The sequence below is a fragment of the Triturus cristatus genome, chromosome 4_2, assembly GCF_964204655.1.
Source record: "Triturus cristatus chromosome 4_2, aTriCri1.1, whole genome shotgun sequence".
Taxonomy (NCBI): domain Eukaryota; kingdom Metazoa; phylum Chordata; class Amphibia; order Caudata; family Salamandridae; genus Triturus; species Triturus cristatus.
In genome coordinates, this window is record NC_140586.1 from 501,299,694 (window position 1) to 501,321,964 (window position 22,271).

Below are 22,271 nucleotides of genomic sequence, written 5' to 3' on the forward strand. Positions count from 1 at the left end.
GGTCCAAGGCATTCATCAGGACCTAAAATAACAGGGGGCTCTGTTCTTACCAACTGGTGGCAAGATACTACCACTGCGCAGGTGTGGCGAAGGCCACTCTCCACTTCCTAGATGGCTTCCAACGGTGAAGCCTAAAGAGAATATGGAAGAAATCAGAGTTACTTCGAACATATTGGGTCAAAATACCTGTAAAAGAAAAGAGAACAATGCATGCATTGGTTTCTATAGGTGAGTGATTATTGCACGTGACTTTGTGACTCTCTGTGTACACATGACTGAAAATTCGAGAGGTGGTAGTAGCTGAGGCTACTACTTGTCTTACCCTAATTCTATGGACTACTTGCCCCATGGGAGGAGGGGGAGAAATATCCTGTTTGTCCGCTCTGTGAAAAGAAGCATAAAAACCACAGCTTCCATCAAACAAAGTGGTGGAGCAAGGTCTCCAAACATTCGGAAAAACATCCACTCATGCACCCGAGCGAGTACGTAAAAGCTCGCATGTCTCTCAATTCATTCGCACTCTTACTATGACAGGCACTGGATTCCTCCTGGGTCCTATGTGTCTGCTCCCGGTCCTCCCGTACTTTAGCCAACCACGCGTCCCTGTGGACCGCCCACAGCTTTACATCGAATGGGCTCACTTTACTTCGCACACTACTCTCTTAGATACGCCCATATACGCCATATTGGGTCCAGGCGTACTCTTTCCTGATCGCTCGGGACACCGGGAAAGGCACACCAGACAACACTTTTCTTTCCTTAAGTGACGCCAATTACACCTATTAGTGACACGGCCACACTATAAAAGACGGCGGCTGCTCCCTCTCATTCCGACATTCGGGAGGACCGAGAGCAGACGCATAGGACCCAGGAGGAATCCAGTGCCTGTCATAGTAAGAGTGCGAATGAATTGAGAGACATGCAAGCTTTTACGTACTCGCTCGGGTGCATGAGAGGATGTTTTTCCGAATGTTTGGAGACCTTGCTCCACCACTTTGTTTGATGGAAACTGTGGTTTTTATGCTTCTTTTCACAGAGCGGATTAACAGGATTTTTCTCCCCCTCCCCCCATGGGGCAAGTAGTCCATAGAATTAGGGTAAGACAAGTAGTAGCCTCAGCTAATACCAACTCTCGAATTTTCACTCATGTGTACACAAATAGAGTGTCACGAAGTCACGTGCAATAATCACTCACCTATAGAAACCAATGCATGCATTGTTCTCTTTACTTTTACAGGTATTTTGACCCAATATGTTCGAAGTAACCCTGATTTCTTCCATATTCTCTTTAGGCTTCACCGTTGGAAGCCATCTAGGAAGTGGAGAGTGGCCTTCGCCACACCCGCGCAGTGGTAGTATCTTGCCACCAGTTGGTAAGAATGGAGCCCCCTGTTATTTTAGGTCCTGATGAATGCCTTGGACCCAATTGGGCCGACTCGGCAGAAACATGTTGACCACTCACGAGACGGTTAGGGGACACTAATTACCCCATTCACCGTCCTATATATTTTTAATATCATATAGTTATCAGTCACATTAAAATAGCACTTCTGATAACCATAATAATTTTTAAATCCACTCACAATATCACAGGCCCCCACATAGTCATTTAGAAGTGCATCCCTGTCGTCAGGTGTATGCCCGCCCTCTATCAAACGAAGGTTTTAGAGGGGGAGGACTGGTCAATGATGAAGCATGACACCAGGTGGTGTGTGAGACCAGTCCGTAATTTTTTGTGAGATGCCCACACTCACGAGGTTCTCGTAACTTTTTTGGGTTATCACACTAGGAGCAGCTTTTTGTGGTAAACATTTAATATTGGAGGCTGCTTGCTCCTAAAACCCCATGCCTCTTGTTCCCTCCTCCACACATGTAGTGGAGCTCTTTTGTGATTAGATGCACTGTGAAAGCACCTAGAGGCTGCAAGAAGACCCTCCATTTTTTCACATGAATGTGCTGCCCCCAGGGCAGTGCGAGTTTGTGGCTGCCTTGGGTCAGCACATTAATCGTAATAGGGCGCATTTTCATTGTTTGCGCCCAGCGCCCGCCGAAAACAATGACAATGTGTAATACGGCCCCAGATGTTTGTTCTCATAAACAAACAATAAGTGGACCCAACTAGCTGGAAGTTTCTCCATGTGAAACTTATATGTGTTCTTTCCTGATTGTCCTCACCTGGTTGTTGTTCTAATGTGCTTACAGATAGCTCTGTGGTTGACGGGCTTTTGGTCAAATACTTCTGATTGCAGAGCTAGCTGAGATTTCCTAGTGAAAACTCAGTGCTTCACCAACTGCTATATCAGATGGTAGTACCATGAGTTTGACAGTTGGCTCCTCAATTTTTGAAAGACTTTTGAAGGATGCCAGCCATTTGTCAAACTTTAAAGGACACTAACCTGAATCTAAAGACCAGTGAAACAGCTTGTACAAATTACAGTATCAATACATCATCCAAAACTGTGTGTACTATGTGTATTTAACAGAGACTTGGGTGTCATTTAGAGTTTGGTGGTAGAAAAGCCCACCTCGGTCCATTATGAAAAGCTTGCTGTCATATCTTGATCATGAACATGTAGCAATCCATACCATCTGCATCCACCTTGATGTCCAAATGGCAACTTTTTGTTCTGTATTTCTGATTTACTGAGTCAGTGACATGCGCAATTGAGAGATGTTTCTTGATGCAACTTCTTCAGTTTCTGCTAATTGCTCCTGCATGTGTTCAGTGTAACAATTGGCTGTGTTGAGGTGTAGGTGTAGAGTTGCTTTTGATAGCTGCATATGGCTATTAGTTGCTGCTCCTTGCCTCTGCCTGGTGTACTGACCATAGAGCATATATGTCTGCCAGATTGGGGCCCTTTGTCTGGCCATGACCAAACACTCCATCAGTTAAGTTTTTGAGAGAATCTGCTACCTCTTTTGGAAGCAGCTCTGCATTATGCTCTCAGTTTAAGTGATCCTCTTCTTGAGGAAGAGGGTCTCTTCCCATGCAGTGAGGATTCTTCTTCTTTTAATGAGTCTTTGTCAACTGATTTAAAATGTCAGATCTTTGGGACCCCACAATTTAGTAAGTTACTGTGTGGTAAATTAAGGATTTTGGGCACAGGGGAGATTGCTTCTTTTTTGCTCTCAGAAAGATAAGACATTGAGTAGAGTGTCTCCTCGGCAATACGGAGGTATGTAGAGTTTGCATATTGTAGTGTTGCTTCATGACTATCCCAATGGAACCCTGTTGCTGCAAAGAAGAGGTAGTCCTCATTATTGAGGAGTTTTGTGTCTTCAAGCTGGTAAAATAGTTAGCCTAAGTTTTACTCTGAATTCTTGTTAGTAAAAGCATAGGTGGCTGAGATGCTAGAGTAAAAGGTCATTTAAAAATACACCAAACTCGGCCCAGTTTGGGTAGCAAGGAGTTCTTTCTGTCTGCACTTGTTCCTCTTTTGCTCAGAGTATTAGATACCCACCTCTTTCCCTTCCTTTTATTTTATCATGAGTAATTGTATTAGGAGAAGGAGGGAAGGATTCTCAGAGACTAATCAGATGGGAATAAGGTAACAGTGCATATATAATATACCAATATAATAGTAGATTGGATAGTGTGTACAAGTTGAGGAACCATAATTAGTTGAGTACACCAATCAGGCGAAATGTGCAACTGCCTTTAGTTAGGATCCGTGGCAAAGTCAACTATGGCAGGGATGGAGGTTCCTCAATGCTGGCTGTAGACATAGTTTCAGGATTGTCAAATAGTTTTCCACACCCCAACCATCATTCTTTGTTCATGACTAAGTGAGAATGTTATTGCCAAAACAGTGTGAGAAATAACAGTTTAGTGATGGGGCAGTGGACGTGTCAGTTCTTGAATTTGAGAATGTTCCTCTGAGTAGGCAAGGTTTATCATATCTACAAGGGAAAGTAAGGTGTTGCAAACAACCTCAACACTTGTGGGTGGGTGGCAATGAATTGTCTATTTTGGCATCAACAGAGATTATATGCTGGTCTGTCCTAGCAGTGGCCCTCTGATTTTCCTCCTTTCCTCTAGTGATAGTCATCTCTGTCAGATCTGTCTGAAAAACTTTGCTGAAGCCCCATAGAACTAGAGTACATTAATCCTTGCAAAGTTTAGTTAATGCATGTGACCTCAACTGCCCCATCACAGCCATTGCAACAGTTTATAGAGCACCTGTAGTTTGTGTCCAACAAGAAGAGTGTTGACGATTGGAGTGCAGTCTTAGGCAACACACCGTCACCAGTCAGAAAACCAAAAATGCAGTACTATGTTGCTCCTCTATGATGCCTAGATAGAATGACAGACCAATCATAGAAAGAGATCAGTGCCACACTAGGCACTGGTGCAGGAGCTCCTGGACACATAGGAGCGCCAAAGCAGCAGCAGATAACTATGCAACCAAGCAAACTCATCCAAGGCATGCTTTTAAAAATATTTTCTTTTTTCTCCTAACATAACTATGCATTGATATGGTTCTTGTGTTAATGTATAGCAGCCTTAGGAGAGCTTGCGTTGACAGGAAGCCTGGGAGAGAGGACACCGCATTAAACATTATTAATGAATAAATAAAGATGGGTGCATTTTCAGTGTGAAATCTGTTAGTATGAGAGTGGAGTCAATCGTTTATTTCATTATGGACCTCAAACTCCAAGAATAGTACCTCTCTAAATAATACCAGTATCAAGTGTGTACCAACTGTAGGATTAGCACCCACACTCACATACCTCTTCCAAGTTCATTTCTATACGAGGCTCTTTCAAGAATGTCAAATGAAAATTAAGGAGGCACAGGGATTCATAATAAAGCCTTTGGCCAATAGCAAAATTACAGAAGATTACAAAATACACTATAATTTTGTGGATCATGAGAATTTCTCCCAGAGACCTCAGGTGAAACACCAGAAAAACACATATGTGAATCAGTGAGAAAATCTCAACTTCGACATGTCATTCCTTAATTCTGGCCAGAAAACATACCTGGCTTCTTTGTTTACATGATATAAGGATTCTCGTGTACTTGTATCGCGCTTACTGGTAAAAGTTCAAAAAATAAATCTAGTCGAAGTTCCCACACTGTGGTGACTACCGAAGCTTGTAATTGTTTGCTGCCTTCCCTGAGTGCCCAACCTAATCCGAGTATCTATTTTGTTTCCAGTAGCATCGAGAACTCTGATTGTCCATCGGACTGAGGCTTCCTTTATTCGCCTTTTTTTGAGCGCCAGGACACTTCTTTCCTGAAGTAGTTGCTGCGCTCTTCAACTTTTTTCAAGCAATCAATCAGAATACTGTATTCAGGAGTATTTCTCACACCCCTTAAATGATCTATATCTCTAGTATTGCTATCTCCTGGGAGGAGTGGAATACCAGGCAGAAAAACGAATGACTTGCGATGGGCCCCTTAATTTACTTGAAATGGGCCCCTTAATTCACTTGCAATGGGCCCCTTAATTTGCTGCCCAGAAGGGAATTGCTTTGGGCCCTGGCAAACTGGGGGGAAATTAATCAGTCGCATAGCATACCATTTATTCGAATAATTCTCCTGTTGTAGGTACTGCATTTTGATGCTTTGTGAATTGTTTTTTATGATTTGCTATAGTGCCCAGTGGAGTACAGCACAGTTGTTGACAATTTACAGTATTTTTTGTTTATACCCGGTGTAGAGTGTATTTACATCACACCAACCATACAACTGGAGAATGCTGAATTAGGAGATATCCAACTGAATCTAACATTAGACTACTATAGGTAAGAATGTCATTAATTTCCTTGATTAAGTGATAATCACATTTTAGTTATGTCATGAATGAATATGCATTTTGTTTTCTTTCCAGACTTCTTAACCTGGAGATCATGTTTAAGTTGAAGGCGATAAATCTTCGCACGGTTAGTCAAGAAGAGCTTCCTGACTGCTATGATTTTACTTTGAGAGTAAGTGAACAAGTTGGTGTCAAATACAGTTAAGTATACATTTATTACTTCCACAAACGGAACCACTGCCACAGAACACATCAGAAATCCACTGTGGTTTATTAAGGGATCTCTGTTTGTTTTACAAGTGGGTTGATTGGGGAGAGCAGAGTTGGTGCTTCAATTTAAAAACGAAAATGGTAATTTACATTTGATTTACATTGCCAATGTGTTGTCATTGCGTTGGATACTTTTAGCTGACAATAAAAAAAATAATGCGCCCTCGCCATGGGAGTCATTACCCATGGCGACGGGGGTACTAATATTTTTTTACTAACCCTCACTGCCAGGGTTTTCCTGATGGTGACAGACAGTGAAAGAACAGCTATATGGACGCCCATCCTAATTGGGCAAATGGACATATAGCCAATTCTTCAAAGGCCATTACTCTGTCAGGCCGTCTGAGAAGTTTGGCAATGGTGGATAAGGGGTAATCACCGCCATAGTAACTTAAGGTCCAACTGCATCTAACGGGCAGGAGGAAGACTATCTTGGTGGGGACTAAACTCCAGCGCTGTCGCGACGAAGTTCCCTATCTGCTAACATATAAATCAGGCCTTAATATATATCTAGTTGCCACGTTTAGTGCAACATACTGTTGCATCTATTAAATATGTCTGACCTATGGCATTGCACTTTATTTGCACATATTCCTAAATCTTCAATGTCTCTCAAAAATTATTCCAAAATGTGCCTGGTATAACTTAATAGGAAACAAGACAGTGGAATTGTTCTCACTCCTTGTTCCTATACATATTATTCTTTAATATAATATTAATTACATTATGTGTTGAGCCACATCAGTGTTTGGTTTTCACATTTAAAACCTAATAAACTGGTTATTCCAGAATTAGACACCTGGTCGGGCTTACTGTGTCCTCAGCGTATTTATAAATCCCACTAACATTAACATTAGCATTTTGAAATGGAAGTTGCAGTTGCTTCTGGTAACCAGTGCGGTGTGCTCAGCATATTTATTGGCAGACATCGTTTTATAATAATCTGCTGTAATATCCTTAGGTTCCACCCTTTCCTTAGCTCATTGACTTTATTGATCATAGTTCTCCTGAACATATTTTGCTCTGCTGTGTCTCTTGCAGGAACAGCTGACAACCCAGTCATGATACCAGTGATTCTTCCTTCTAGGTGGTCCGTCCAGAGCACAGGCTCATGTTTCAGTAGCCAGGCATGTGTGAAGAAACAGTGCTAAAGGCTGTGGAAATCCAGGAAATTAGTAAATAGACAAAGTCGGACAACAATGAGGTGCAGGCCAATCTTCCACACCCCATAGGTGTGCAGATCTGTTTTCTCACTATGAGAAGCCTTTAGGTGCACCACTTGCTGATGTATACTCGCGGATACCAGGAAAGGGGGTTAGGAGAGATGAAGAGAGACACCGAATGAGCCAGCAGGGTTCAGTGCTAGGTAACAATGCCCATATCCTGAGTTATTACTCCTGCCTTTACAGCACTTGGCCCTCAAGTTACACCTTTTGGCCTGCTATTAATCATCCCATAAAGCCATACCTCATGTCTTAGGGACAATGTATGCTGGCTTCCAGCACCCCACAAATCACTTGTGTACCTAGTGTTGCATTCTTGCTAGAGCTCAGGTAAGACTCACACCTAGTCAGTTGACGTCTGCATTTGTCTTTTTCTTTTGCTGAACGTAGCTATCATCTTTTTGATGACGAGCAACCATTTTTGCCCCTTTATGTACTAGCAATAGTGCTTGTTGGAAGGAGATTTTTAGTTGAAAATAAAATGCAAAACCTACTAATGTCATAATGCTTTGTTGTGAAAAAGTAGAATCTACTCAGAAAAAAAAGAACTAAAAAAATTCTTTTTTAACATTTGGGTTTCTGTTTTTTGTGCCACTATTGTGCAGTGGGGCCCCCAATTGAGTTTCTCCCACTTTAATGATCAATGGATCTGTATCCCTCAGTTTACTTCCAGTCCAATAGTACTGTGGCAGCTGGTGTAAAAAAATATGAGCAAGGTGCGAATGGCACATATGAAGGCTGAGTGGGGAAGCCTGTTTTCTGGTTAAGCCTGGCATCTCTGTACAGGTTCACTGTGACCAATGCCGTCCAGACTAAATTGTTATAATTTAATTGGAGGCTGAGAGGAACTGTACCATCCCTCTTGTGTAAAGTGTATCATTTGTAATGTTTTAACTGGGTACTTTATATGTTAAAAATTGTTATTAAACTATAACTTCAGATTGTAACATGATACATGGGTCAGTGTTGTTATCTTGTATATTGTCATGTTTGTCCCCAGAACTGTACAAAGAACTTACTCAAGATCATGCAAACTCAGAAGGGAAAGACATGTCTTACTTGCTTCTTGTCAGCATATTGCTGCACACTGTGCCTCGCCCTATGCAGTGCTCCTTTAGTGCAGTAGCAGCTCCAGTGTCGCTACGAGTTCTCCATAAGTTCCCAAATATGGGAAGAATTTGGCCTTATACCATGTCCTTTAAAAGGGGGTGGTCATTCTGCTGAGAATTGTTGGAATATTTCAGTATAAAAAGCATCAGAGTGTCTTCCAGTAAGGGTCAGTCTCAATTCTGAGCAGAAACAAGACACAGCTTCAAAAGGCATAATGCATTGCAACGCATCTCCCTCCCTGATTTTCCTTCATGCTCACTGACCTTTTTGTCCTTAACGAGTTGGATTTTTCTTTTGTGAATTCTTTAACCTGCCATTTTCTATTTGGTATTGCACCACTCCTTTATATTTTTATTCTCACCCAATTCATTTTGGGTATTCTTTCCCTGGATCTGCGATTGTTTTCTGATGTCAGGAGGAGTTTCTTACCTTGCTGTTATCACCAACTCTAGCCATATCTTCAATCAAGAATCATAAGACTTCCAAAACACATGAGAGAAATATTGCCTTACAGCAGGAAATGGTATAGTCCAAAGCTACATCAGGGCCTTCGGTGGTCACATCACTGAAAACACAAGAATTGAAAAAAATATTATTGTCTACGGGTGCTTGTAGAAGACAATTTCTATGGACTGGAATCTAGAGAATGCTAAAGTGATTCTGGTATGTTACTGACCTCTGCTGGTTGTTTTCTATCAATAATGTTAAATAGAGGCAGTTGCCAGAAAAATTAAAAGAAGAAAGTCCCTCAGTAGAAAGCAATTCTGGTATTTTACTGACCTCTACTGGTAGTTTTCTATTAAGACAGTTAAATAGAGGCAGTTGAACAGAAAGAAAAAGCCCTAACCGGAAGCAGACAAGTCCTAGGGCTGATCTCCAGAGCCCACAAAGTACATACACATATAAGTATATACTAAAGTATATACAGGAGGTCTCGAATGCTCGACCTAAAAATGTAAGCCTAAAATTCAGTCTTTTAAATTTGGCATTTTCCTAGCCAACCCTTATTGAGATTAGTTATTTGAGCTGCCTGGCTGAGCGAGATAATTACTCTGCTGCACTAGCTGATCGATTAAAGATCTCATGAGCGACATTAACCCCTTAAACAGATTTCTAAACAGATTTCTCACATCTGTCTTATTAAAGAATCCTCATATGTCTCTTGGATGCTGTCAATACAAGGACAATTTTGAGACCTCTCATGACCGTTTGACCCCACACATGCCCTCGCACGCTCACTGTAGCCTGCATTGGAACAGAAGGGAAGACCAGAGATCATGCTATAGAAGAAGTCTGGGCAGACCATAAAAAACATATCTGGAGGCTGATGCCAGGAAAAAGATATCACTCACTGACCAAACATCCTGCACTAGGAGTTAATACTAGCACCCTTGTTTGGTAATTGTAGGGTGGTGAACAATGGGGATACAATGTTTTTGGGTAATAACCTGCAGGAATCAGGCTTACTGTGCTGATTACCACATATTTCCCACCATTCCACCCAGAGACTTTGCCTTCATTCAGCAGCTAAATTCTAGAGCTGGAATACTATTGAACACATGTATTCCAGTTGAACTCATAGTTCTGACGGATCTAGTAACTCCCATCACCAGGCCCTCTGGAATTAAAGGCCATTCATAATAAGGGCTAAGATGGGCTCATAAGAGGGAGACAAAGTTCAAAATGCCGCAGTGCGGGCTCTTTTCGTACTCCCCAAAGCCTGCTCGGTGTCTCAACTCATTCTCAGATTGCACTGGCTCCCTGTGGACAAGAGAATCCACTGCAAAACTCTGTGCATTGCTCACCGAATCCTCACCTCCCAAGTACCCCGATCCTATCTAATTTGCTATCACCGTATATCCCACGCTGTGAGTTGCGCTTTGAGGACCTTCATCTGGCATGTGTTCCCCGAGTCAGAAGAGCAAGAGCTGGAGGGATCTCATTCCGTGGGATGGCGTCGGTCCTGTGGAACGGCCTCCCGGTGACCATCAGGATCATTCAGAACCATTGGGCCTTCAGAAAGGAACTCAACTGTACAGTGGGATTCACACAATAACTCCCACTGCTGTTGTATTTGGTTCTCTGCAATTCATGATATTATAGAAGACATTGATGTCACTTTCTGTCAGTCCTGGTATACACACCTTCTCTGGTCACCCAACATGTCTTCACTCTCTCTGCCCCCATCTGTATCCTATAATGTTGTAACTGCAGCCCATGCACCTTTGCCTCTGTACAAAGATCACAGTACAGATGAGTCGCTGGTTGGTGTCTGTGTCCTGTCCTCTCTTAGCGTGTGCATGGCACACCATTTTCGTGCATGGCACATCATTTTCTTGTAGCTCATCAATCCCATTGGTGACATTGTACAGACCTTTGTAAACCATTTTAAAATTGCCCGGTTTGGGCCTGTTTGGTGTCCCTTTTAGCACCAATTGATCGTGTTTGATGGAGCTATTTCAAATTGAATTTGTAATATTTCCCATAACATTTTCTGAGTAATGATTGTTAGACCCTGCTAGACCTGGCATCACTGGATTGGGTTTCCCCTACTTTTTACCTTCAGACCTCCTCTTTTTGCTGACTTAGGTTTTGCTGGCCTTAGGACTCTGTGCACTTTACCACTGCTAACCAGTGGCAAAGTGCCTGTGCTCTCTCCTTAAAACATGGTAGCATTGCAATTAACATTTTTTATGTATTTATAAGTCCCTAGTAAAGTGCACTGCATTTGCTCAGGGCCTGTAATTTAAATGTTACTAGTAGTCCTGTAGCAATGATTGTGCCACCCACCTAAGTAGCACTTTAAACAGTTGTATGACGAAACCCAGCATGCATTTATCCCGCATGCCTTTACAATGCAGTCACTACCCTGACTGAGACGTCACCATGTGTTACTTTACTATGCAAGTCGTTACAATGACTTGCTTTAGGGGGCTCTGCACTTTGGAATACTATAAATTACTGTTTCAACTCCAGTCTACACAACAAAAGGGAAGGTGCTGGACTTAAAAATCCAATGCCAGAATGAATGGTGGTATAGGGACCGTTCGAATCCGGCATATGCAGTGGAACGTTGCCAGATGGGATCCTATTCCCTATACACAGTTTTGTACTCGGCCTCTATTCGCAAGACTCTGCCGTCTGCCACGAGCGTAGTTTTCCAGTTGTGGAGGCGGGCCCTGCGCGGGATGGGTTGGTGGGGCAAGCTGACACGGGAGACTCACCTGTGGTCTAATGGCAGGCTGCCGCAACTTGCTGGTCTGGGGCGCTTCCGTGACTGGGATAATATTGGGATCTCTACCTTGGGGGATGTTATACGGGGCACAGTTCTCAAATCGTTTCAGGACCTTCAGCGAGAATATCAGATGCCGAAAACACAATTTATCAAATACCTGCAGTTCAGACATTCCATTCTCCCCAGTGTTGTGAAGTTGGAATCTCTTTCTGAGTTTAGCCCTGTTGAAGCCAAAGTATTTATGGGGACCTGCGTGGCCATAAAATCTCTGAAATATACCAAACCCTAGTGACAAATAGTCCTACCACGCTAGATAAACTTAAACTTAGGGGGAGGTGGGAAGACGACCTGGGTCCCATGGATGAGGAGGACTAGACGGAAGCGCTTGCGTCCCCTCGTGGAGCGGCGATAGCCATGCGTCTCTGGCTGATTCAATTTAACTATCTCCACCGTATGTATTATACTCGCGTCTGGCTGTGGAGGGCTGGCTTGATAGAGTCCCCGGTGTGCCTGCGTTGCGGCTCGGAGGATGGTACTCTCTTTCACACAATTTGGCAATGCACTGTGATAGAAAGGTTTTGGCGAAGAGTCTTGGCCTGCCTTGCGGAAGTCCAGGGTGGGAGCTTCCTTACTTCCCAAAATTGGTGTTGTTACATGTAATGGAGGGTGTGGGAGGGAATATTTATATACGTCATTTCATGATGCTGGGCTTTACACTGGCTAAACGGGACATTGCACATAGGTGGAAGGCTGGGGCTCCACCCCCGCTATCGGCGTGGAGAAATGGATTGGACTTTAATATGGGCTTGGAGGTTCCCATCTTTCAGGCACGTGGGTGCCCGATGAAACATTACAGGATCTGGAAGAGGTGGGCGGTATATCTGGGCTTGGATCTGGAGCCCCCTGTTGTGAGAGATGTGGCACTTGAGGGATATGCTGGGCAGAGTTGTGGTTCTGGGCTTGTTGAGTCCTGCAAATGGTGTTCTTTATGTGTGGGCGACTGTGTGCAAACATTGGTAGTGTGCAAAGACAGTGCGGGGGGGGTCATGTTTTTCTTAAAATAATTTCAGTTTTCTTTTGTATAATGTTTTATGTTAAATGTCAACGCAATATGCTTTGAGTCTTGAGTGACAGGTTGTCTCTGGGTTACAGAGCTCTTCATTGTATATGACAATTGGCGAAATAAAAATTGTTGTTTAAAAAAAAAAAATCCAACACAAGTCTAACAGTGCACCCCTTAAAGCAAATCGATGTAACAACTTGTGGGTTAAAGGAAGTTGGGTAGTGACTGTGTTGCAAAGGCAGGTCGTTGTTGTGACTGCAGGGTAAAGGATGTTTCCCTTTAAACATGTCTCAGGCATGCCATTGCAGCCTGTGTGTTTGCAATTTTAAACTGTCCTTTGGACTTGGTAAAATAGACCTTTTGCCAGGCCCAAACCATCCTTTTTAATACATATAAGCACCCAGAGGGTGGGCCATGGACAGCCTAGAGGGCAGGGTGCAGGGTATTTGAAAAGTTAGAGTCGTACTTTTAAGTTTTACATGTCCTTTAAGTGAAAAACTCTTACATTTGGTTTTCTCTAGTGCAAGGCTTATCTTGCCCATGGGACATCATTGAAATTACCTTATTATATTTTATAAGTGTAATTTCCAAATGGGAATAGGTGATTAGTTCATATTTGATGTCTTTGGTATCACAATTTAAAATCCTAACTCATGTGAAGTCAGATTTTAAATTGCAATTCTGAATATGCCACTTTTAGAAAGTTTACATTTGTCTTGCCTTAGCCATTTGTTGCCTGCAGACGTTTCTGGGTCACATGACTGGGTGTGGGTGACAGTTGGGATTTTTGTATTCCTCCTAGGCACAGCCTCACACAATGGGGAGCTTAGGTGTGACTGGATAGGCCATCACTGCCAGAATGGGAGGGTGAAGCTGGGCCCAGCCTTATTAATACTTGAATAAACAGAGTTCTGTCTCCACACAAAGTGCTGCATACCCTATGACATCTGTGGACTTCAAAGACATGCTTCTAAAAGCTTTTCCCCACTTCAAAGTTAGAACTGTGTATAAATACTTGACCTCAGACATCACTACTTCAGTACACTTCTGGACCTGTGGATACTCTGTCAGGAAGAAGGACTGCTGTGCTACTGAAAGGACTGCCAGTCTGCTGACTGCTACTCTGAAAGGTGCTGATCTGCTGCCTGCTGTCCTCTTGCCTGGGGATGAAGAACTGGACCTTCAACCTCATATTGAACCCAGGACCCCAAAGTGACTCCAAGGGCTAGTCTGCTGGCCTCCTGATCTGATCCTCAGGGACATAAAAAGCTCCCAAACAGCTTTGTTCCCAGCTGCAGCTAGCTGCTGACCCCCAAGTGGTGCCTATCAAGTCCTGGAACCTTGGTGTGGCTCACAGGCATTGAAATCATGCTTTTTGGATCTTCACAAACGGGCCTGTTCGCACCATGCGGCTCACACCTTAAATTAACGTGATCTGCCACCAGCTTGTCTCTTCGTGGTACAGCATCAACCACTCTTGATGGACTGCCATAGCAAACCACCAGCGTGTCCGTCTCCAATGCCCGGCCTGCTGTTCGTACTGCCAGCCTCTTGTGATGCCCTTCTTGCTCCTCGTGGCCCTCTTCAATGCAAACGGGAGTCTAGGCACAAAACTTGAGAAGGTAAAACTTCAGTGGGACTAATCTGCAACTGTATCCGTCCTGTGCTCCATCATGGTCGGCTTGAACTATTGACTTTGACCCGGTCCAGCACGACCAGATGGCCGCGGTTGCCACTTTGTGCTTTCAGGTGCTATTTTACACTTGATTATTTAAAACTTCATAACTTTGGTTCTGCTGATTGGAGTTTTGTTGTTTTGGTCTTGTTTTATTCATTTAATTCAGCTCTATATTTCTAACATGGCGTGGGATCCGTTTTGTTTGGTGTTTTGATTGTATTACTGTTTGAGATGTTGCATAAACACATTACAGATTGCCTCTAAGTTAAGGCTGACTGCTCTGTTCCAAGCTACCAGATGGTTGCGCATAGGTTAATTTGGGGTTTGCTTGTGCCTTACCCTGACAAGGATTGTGGTTGCTGCTTGACCAGGGCTCACACCACAGTCAAACAGTAACCCAGTTTCTCACAGACCCAAAACAATCACTAATTCTACGTTTCTCACGTTCATTGTTAGGACTGAGTGCAAGGCTCTGTGAGTGGGATCATTCTGTTTAGCCCCATCCCATAAGAAGGATTTATTTCATTTTGGTTGGTTTCATAGAGGCACATGAAGCTTTCTTGGATTCATTAGCCCATGTTCAGGCTTTCTGTGATGTCGTTTGGATCCTGGCTTCATTTTCTAGGTGTATGTAGAAATGAGTATCATTCACCTACAAATGACATTGTTGATACTATTATACAATTAAGCGAGCCAGTAGGGGGAAACAACCTTAACAATGCGGTTGCTACATTGCGTTCGGTAACAACGCGGTCGTTTCAACGACCCTTTGTTACAACGCAGTGCCATTACATCGCAAGTCAATAGATCGACTTGCACTAGATGGCGCTCCAACACCTTCCTACTGTTGCGCAGGGTGGAGTTGGAATAGTAAATTTCTAGTGCAAGTCGATCTAATGACTGGCGATGTAATGGCACCGCTTTGTGACAACGGGTCATTGTAACGACCGCGTTGTTACCGAACGCAATGCAAAAGCATGCGTTGTAGCATGCTATATTCGCCAGTGGGTGCATGTAGAAGAAAGGGTAGTGGTGATATTGATGAGCAATCCAGATGGAAATGTCATACTTGTAGATTTAAAAAATAGCCTATAATAATTGACACTCGTTATGAAAGAAGAACCAAGTCAGTTCCGCACAATAGCTGACATCCCCTTCCTCTACTCATATTTTTCAAATTAGATGTCATTCACTATATGTTTCTGTTAATTCGTAGAGAATTAGCACCTCCAAATGGCCATTATGTAGGGCAAACAACAGGCTCTTGCTGATGTCATCTACCACAGTTTCTGTTGTCTTTTGTCCCTGAGTCCTAATTGGGGTTTATGGACTGGTTTAAATTGTTTTATTTGCTCTTCCATAATTTATTAGCTTCACTTTCCATGATTTCGGTGGTGCAGAGGGGATTTAAAATCATGTAGCTGGCAAGAACCTTACAATCAGCTATTGATTACTACGGGGTTGGAGTTACAGCATCTGCTTTAATCTTTCAGTTTTTTTTTTCTTCTGCCTGTTATGCGATCACATTCATAGTCAGTGTTTAGACATACATCAATGCTGTGTTGTTTTTTTAAATAAGGGTTGAGGTTTTTCTCTGGTAAAATCCTCACTCATCTTTCTACTGCTTTGAAGAGGGAAATTGGAACTAGATTTTCTATCACAAATTAGGAGGCATTTCAGGTGAGCCTTTATAAGGTCCTTAAACATGAAGCAGACCCTGTCTTCCTTGTGTTTCTGACATTAGTTGCGTCACATTTAAAAGCAGGATACTCTCTTACATGTGAGGACCAAATGTATGATTCCAAAGATTCCTGCTGCCATTCAAGGTATATTGCTGTTATGTGGTAGCTAATTGCATTGCCTTCAGTCATAAAATATATTAATTGATTAATTAAAATCTGGCCGAGTGCACTACGATAAAGCATGCAATTAATTAATTAATTACTACTCTATACAAGCATTTGCTTGTATACAATATTAATACATTTTCTAATCTTTCACTTCCAGAATATTTCAGCCATTTTCATGACACTGTACGCATTTTCATGACACTGTAACTCTTTCTTCTTCCCAACTGGCACCAGCGTGTAAATGCGACAGCCATCCTTCGAGAGGAAATATTGTTTACTGGATCTGTATTGTGTGTGTTATAAAGACACTGGGCCTTATTGTGAGTTTTGCGGAAGGAACTCGATCAGTCGGGGTGGCAAAGGACATTACCTCTGCCGTCCTAACAGACTGGAGTCCATCAAAATGATAGCTGACCGCCTACCCAGCAGTCATTTTGAACATTCAGTGGAGCCACTGCCACTGTGGTTCTTTTCAATGTACTAAATGTTTGATGGATGGCTGCTGTTGGCTTTGACAGCCGTCCACCAAAATGTTTGCAGTTGTTTTCTGTTTTTTTTAAACAAACTCTGAAAGCGGGAGTTTAAAAAAAAAAGGTATTTATTTATTTTTTAAACCAACTATTGATTCACACATCCTGGTAGTTCTATTGCAGGGTTAGAAGGGTAGTGGGTATTTTTTTGTTCCTCAGATCCAGGTTTTTCCTTAACGTAAAACAAAAGCATTACACCATTTATCCTAAATATGGCGGGTGGTGTAATGTCCGTCTCCAAAAGCCCCTCCTTGGTCAGGCTGTCAGAAGAAGTTTTCCATATAAAGAGCCAATGTGGTCTCCGTTGATGGAAAATTAAGGCCGACCAGTGTCTAAATGAGGCAGCTGGACAAGGGTTTGGGGGGCAGGTACCCCATTGAATATGCAATGGAGTTCCCTGACCGCCAAACTCTAAATCGGGCCCAATGTTCACTTAGTTTCAAATGGTTTGTATTAGTTTGGGTGAAAATAAAATGAGTTTGATTTAGGAAAGGGTTTTGTGGTGTGTTATGTGTACAGGAGGGTCTGGCAAAGTACTTTACACCTCTGTTTGTGCTAGGTGGTCTGTTTATCACAGCATAGGTTTTTGTATAAATGCATCTCAAACAAGGTTATTACCTTATGATGTAATGTCTTATTCAAGGTTGTAGTATTTTGATGATCGTTTTCTTCTGTTTGTGTCAATCTAGGATGTGTGTTGGTTTTGTGCGCGACCACGCTGTTGATTTGCCATCTGTATGGCGTTGATACAGTTTGATGAGTTTTCTAAAAACAAAGGGGCTTCACAGAGCTCAGCAAAGGTACACCTGGAACTCCTCCTTCAGTATTCAAAGGTGACAACCAACGATTTAGTGCCTATACAAGACAGCTTTAAAAATGCCCAGTTTTGAAAAAGCAATGACAACACTCCTGTCATGCATGTCAAGGTGGATCATTGTGATGGTTTTCTGATAACAGCCAGAAAACAAAGTCACGCATGCCAAAGAGTATCTCCGATGTAAGGACCTTTAATGGCTCTTTTTTTTATTTTTGTTGTTTTTTTTTTGATTTTGCAAAAACCTTTATTTAACACATTGCACAGCAAGGTTACAAGATTACACCATTCCAAGGCATCATGCAAAGGCATACAGTATGTTACAGCAAATGTTACCTCAAACACATGACACCTGAACTCAGTACCGGAAAGAAATATCATGGGAACGCTGGAACAGGGGAGGGAACCACAGAGAGAGGCACCATGAGTAGGGAAGGGAGGCTGATGGAGCAGAGGGGAGTGAGAGTGGGAAGGAAGCTACTCATTGACCATCACCGGCGGCCGCTGCGGGCGTAGCGCCGGCGGGGAGCGTGGGAGAGGTCGTTGGGCGCTGGGAGATGTGACTTAAGAGGTAGGATACGAGTGGGCCCATATGTCAATTGGGCGGGATCTGGCTGGCAGGAGGTCCTAGAATTCGGACAGGAGAGTCTGGCAACGTGATGCATTCTCAAGCCAAAGGGCTACCTTAGGGGCTGGCCTGCGACCCCGACACATGGAGACCCTGTGCCGTGCAAAAACCAGCAGCATGGCTATCAAGCGGAGGGAGCCATCTGGACAGAACTTAACGAAGCCCAAGAGACAAAGCAAAGCATCAGTTTGGACCAGCGACGAGGTGATCTCAGAAATAGCAGCGAGGCCTCACACCAGTATGCGGAGAGATTGGGGCACAGTCAGGCGAAATGAGAGAAGTCAGCCGCAGGTGCAGAGCAGCGCACGCATCTATCATTGGCAATGAGTCCAATCTTGTGCAATTGGGTGCGAGTCCGATAGAGCCTATGTAAGTACTTGAAGTGAATAAGGCGCAGCCGATAATTTGAGGAGTGACGTTTAGTCTGATTACAACAGTACATGGCATCGCTCAGCATACACTCCTGCCAAAAAGACAGGGTGGCCAAGCCGTAGGTCATAGCAGACAGCAAGAAAGAGACATTCGGGAGTCAAGGACACCAAGCCAAGATCACAGGTATGGAATGTAGTGCCCAGGGGGGCAGTAACAACAAAGAGAACGAAGTTCCTCAGCACCAGGGAATGCGATCAGCAGGCAGGCAAGAGTTCACAGCAGTTCAGTCATTTTCACTAAGGTTGTTGTCACCGATGGCCTGAGAGGTGGCAGGCGAGGATCAATGCGACCTGTCTTACTTCTTTGCAAAGGCCAGAGCATCCTTGAGATCTGGAAAAATGAGCGTCTTGGAGCCTTGCCTGACACGTAGTTTAGCGGGATACGCCAATGGGTAAGAGACCTCATGCTTTTGAAGGATCCGTTTCGCCGGGAGGAACTCACGGCGAGCAGCCTGGACCGCTGTGGTGTAGTCGGGGTAGAATGACAGGAAGTTGTCCTGATGACAAATTTCGCCCTTCTCCCTGGCCGCCCGGAGAATGGCATCGCGGTCCCTGAAATTCGGGATCTTGGCAATGATGGGGCGAGCTGGCAAGCCAGGGCCGGGGCGAGGGCCAAGGGAGCGGTGAGCCCGCTCGACTATGAAGACTGGGGAGAGGACGTCGCCAAAGAGTTTGCGAAAGAGCTGTTCCACATAGTCCTCCATACGAGAGATATTGGTGGATTAGGCACTCCGGTAATGCGGAGGATGCCCCTGCGGAAGCGTGCCTCCAAAGTCTCATTTTTGTTTAGAATGAGTTCAAGTACTTGGTCCATTTGTAGCAGTTTTTGGCGATCTTGAGTGGTGGCATCCTCGGCGTCAGAGACCCTAGTGTCAACCTGCAGAAGGCGTGCATCGTGGGAATCGACTCCGGCCTTGACCGTGTCCAGAAGGGCTGACAGCTGGTCAAGCTGGGCCGCTATGCTCGTGACTGCGGATTTGACGTCCAACATAACAGCCTTTAGATCATCCTCACGTGTTGGGGCCGTGTCTGTTAAGGCGGTGGGGTCGCCCTCACTGGTGACTGCACCATCCTGACGAGTCAAACGGCGCTGGTCGAAAGCGATCTTAGGTTGTCTCGGGTCGGTTCTCCCCATGGCCAATCAGAGTCAAGTGGGAAGTTGTTCTGCTTGGGTCTTCGGATCAGATAGAACCCGCTCAGCAGAGCCTCTCTAACCCAGCCAGAACGTTACCCCCTCCCTAGGGCCTATTCACAACAAGTAACCACGTGTATATACCACCTAAGGACAGGAAATTCCTACTATATATATATATATATATATATATATATCAAGACCTCTTATAATACAAGTGGCGGCCTCGCGATCCCAGACGGACCCAGGACTTCCTACCCAGACGGCAGCCTCAGCCTCGTGGTCCCAAACGGACCCAGGACTTCCTACCCAGGCGGCAGCCTCAGCCTCGCGGTCCCAAACGGACCCAGGACTTCCTACCCAGACGGCAGCCTCAGCCTCGCGGTCCCAAAAGGACCCAGGACTTCCTACCCAGACGGCAGCCTCAGCCTCGCGGTCCCAAACGGACCCAGGACTTCCTACCCAGACGGCAGCCTCAGCCTCGCGGTCCCAAACGGACCCAGGACTTCCTACCCAGACGGCAGCCTCAGCCTCGCGGTCCCAAACGGACCCAGGACTTCCTACCCAGACGGCAGCCTCAGCCTCGCGGTCCCAAACGGACCCAGGACTTCCTACCCAGACGGCAGCCTCAGCCTCGCGGTCCCAAACGGACCCAGGACTTCCTACCCAGACGGCAGCCTCAGCCTCGCGGTCCCAAACGGACCCAGGACTTCCTACCCAGACGGCAGCCTCAGTACAAGTTCATCCTATGATTACCATAACATACAACTATTTATCAGATCACACAAGAACTGCCAGTTTGAGCACAACCTGTTCTCTGGTTCGAGGGGCTTCTCTCTCCCTTATTCAGTTACCACTTACCTGATCAGGGTTAACATCTGTTCATGTCAAGTCACAGCTGACTAGAAGAATAGGCTACCCTCTTATACAAGAACACGCAGCACATGTTGATTCACTACAAACTGGGTACTTTATTACTCATTACATACGCAATCACATAACATTACTATGTAACACATAACCTGCAAAGAAAAGTGAAAGATTAGGTTGTACACTCTAATAAGAAAGGGGTCGACATCACCTTAGTCGTGTGTAGCCTGCACTCAATGGTCATCTAGGTTCCCTCCTCGTCTGTGCCTCGGCTCGCCTGGAAGTCACACCTCCGCAGTCACGGATCTGTTCCCTTCTCCCTTCTCCGAGTCACTGGGACCTCTTCCTCATCGGCTACTCTCTCCTCTCTGGCTATTCTGCTAGAAGAGTATCTGTCTCTCGGTTTTTCTCCGCCTTCAAGTTTGTCATCTGTCTTCCCTGGAATAAGTAGTAGCTTTACTGCTAACGGCTAGATGCCGCCTACGGACTGAAGTAAGTGCCAGTATCTGCCTCAGACTTTCACTAATATAGAGGTGCATTTCCTCATGGAAAATTCCGGCCCGTAACCTGCCGCCCACCAAATTCTTGTACCTCCCCGTACCAAGGACACGTTCCCAGCCGGCCGGCCTGATGTAGTGTCTTCGGCATGAAGAAAAATACAATCCTTCGATAAGGGCCGGCCTGAACCGGTTCTCTCCAAGCGAATAACACCTCATAACTAAAACATTACCCTTAACCTAGAAGCATCTCAAGCTGCCGGAGCAGAAAGAAAGATGGAGTCTCTCCCGTTTGAGGCCTACCAGGCCTGAATTCAGCACGGCTCCATGAAATACCCTCACTACAGGACAGGTTATCCCTAATACTAACGAATCTATCCCCTAGGATATGTGTGCAAGCCCTGATCTATGGGGAAGAACACAGGATCATGTCGAAGTGCCTAGTAAATAGGCTCCATTCACTACTCTAACCCTTAGACTTGGATGGTAAGAGACTGAAGTCACACTAGTCACCCTTTAACACAAAAAGCCCGGGAAAATCGAGCAGTACATTTCACCCTTGACTTCAGTCTATTATACATTCATTAAACAGAACTAACATCGGTGGAAGAATAATATGAAACAAAACTAACTGATCTATGTCTAGTACCAGGTGTACAGAATTGAAGTAGTGAAGGAATACACTGAATAAAGCAACAGATAGAAATCAAAACAGCGATAGTAATCAGAATACCTCCTAATATTTGACGTAACATATGCAAATCAGGTAACCAATTAAAGAGCCAGTCAAACCAGCCCTGGTCAATGTGTTTTCTAACTTCTTCCGTCAAGTCATGTAACTTGTCAATATGAGCGCGAATGGATTGTGTATGATCAGACAAGTTAAAACAACAAAGACCCTCAAAATCAGAACAATCGTGTCCATGTTTAAGCAAAAGATAATCAATGGCCGCTCGATTTTGCAAGATAGCTCTACGTTCACCCTGGGCGTCTAATAGCATGTCCGACAGGACTGTAGAAGTATGATTAATGGATTTCACCATCCAGCAGGCCATTTTCCCAATAGATTTGGCATTATAAACTGCCAAAGCAGGAACACCAATAATTGAAATAGCCAGGCTAAGGTATTCAGACTTGGAATATAAATGCAAAGACGAGTCACAATCCTCCTGTAACAT

General features: G+C 44.2%; 1 protein-coding gene across 1 annotated transcript in view; it reads left to right on the plus strand.

The window, feature by feature from the left end:
* Nucleotides 1-22,271, plus strand: part of MCOLN3 (mucolipin TRP cation channel 3) — a 589,861-nt gene that overhangs the window by 308,045 nt on the left and 259,545 nt on the right. Inside the window, exons 5-6 of the mRNA XM_085602079.1 lie at nt 5,667-5,751; nt 5,838-5,934. Coding sequence (XP_085458205.1) covers nt 5,667-5,751; nt 5,838-5,934 — 182 coding nt within the window. The remainder of the gene's footprint in view (nt 1-5,666; nt 5,752-5,837; nt 5,935-22,271) is intronic.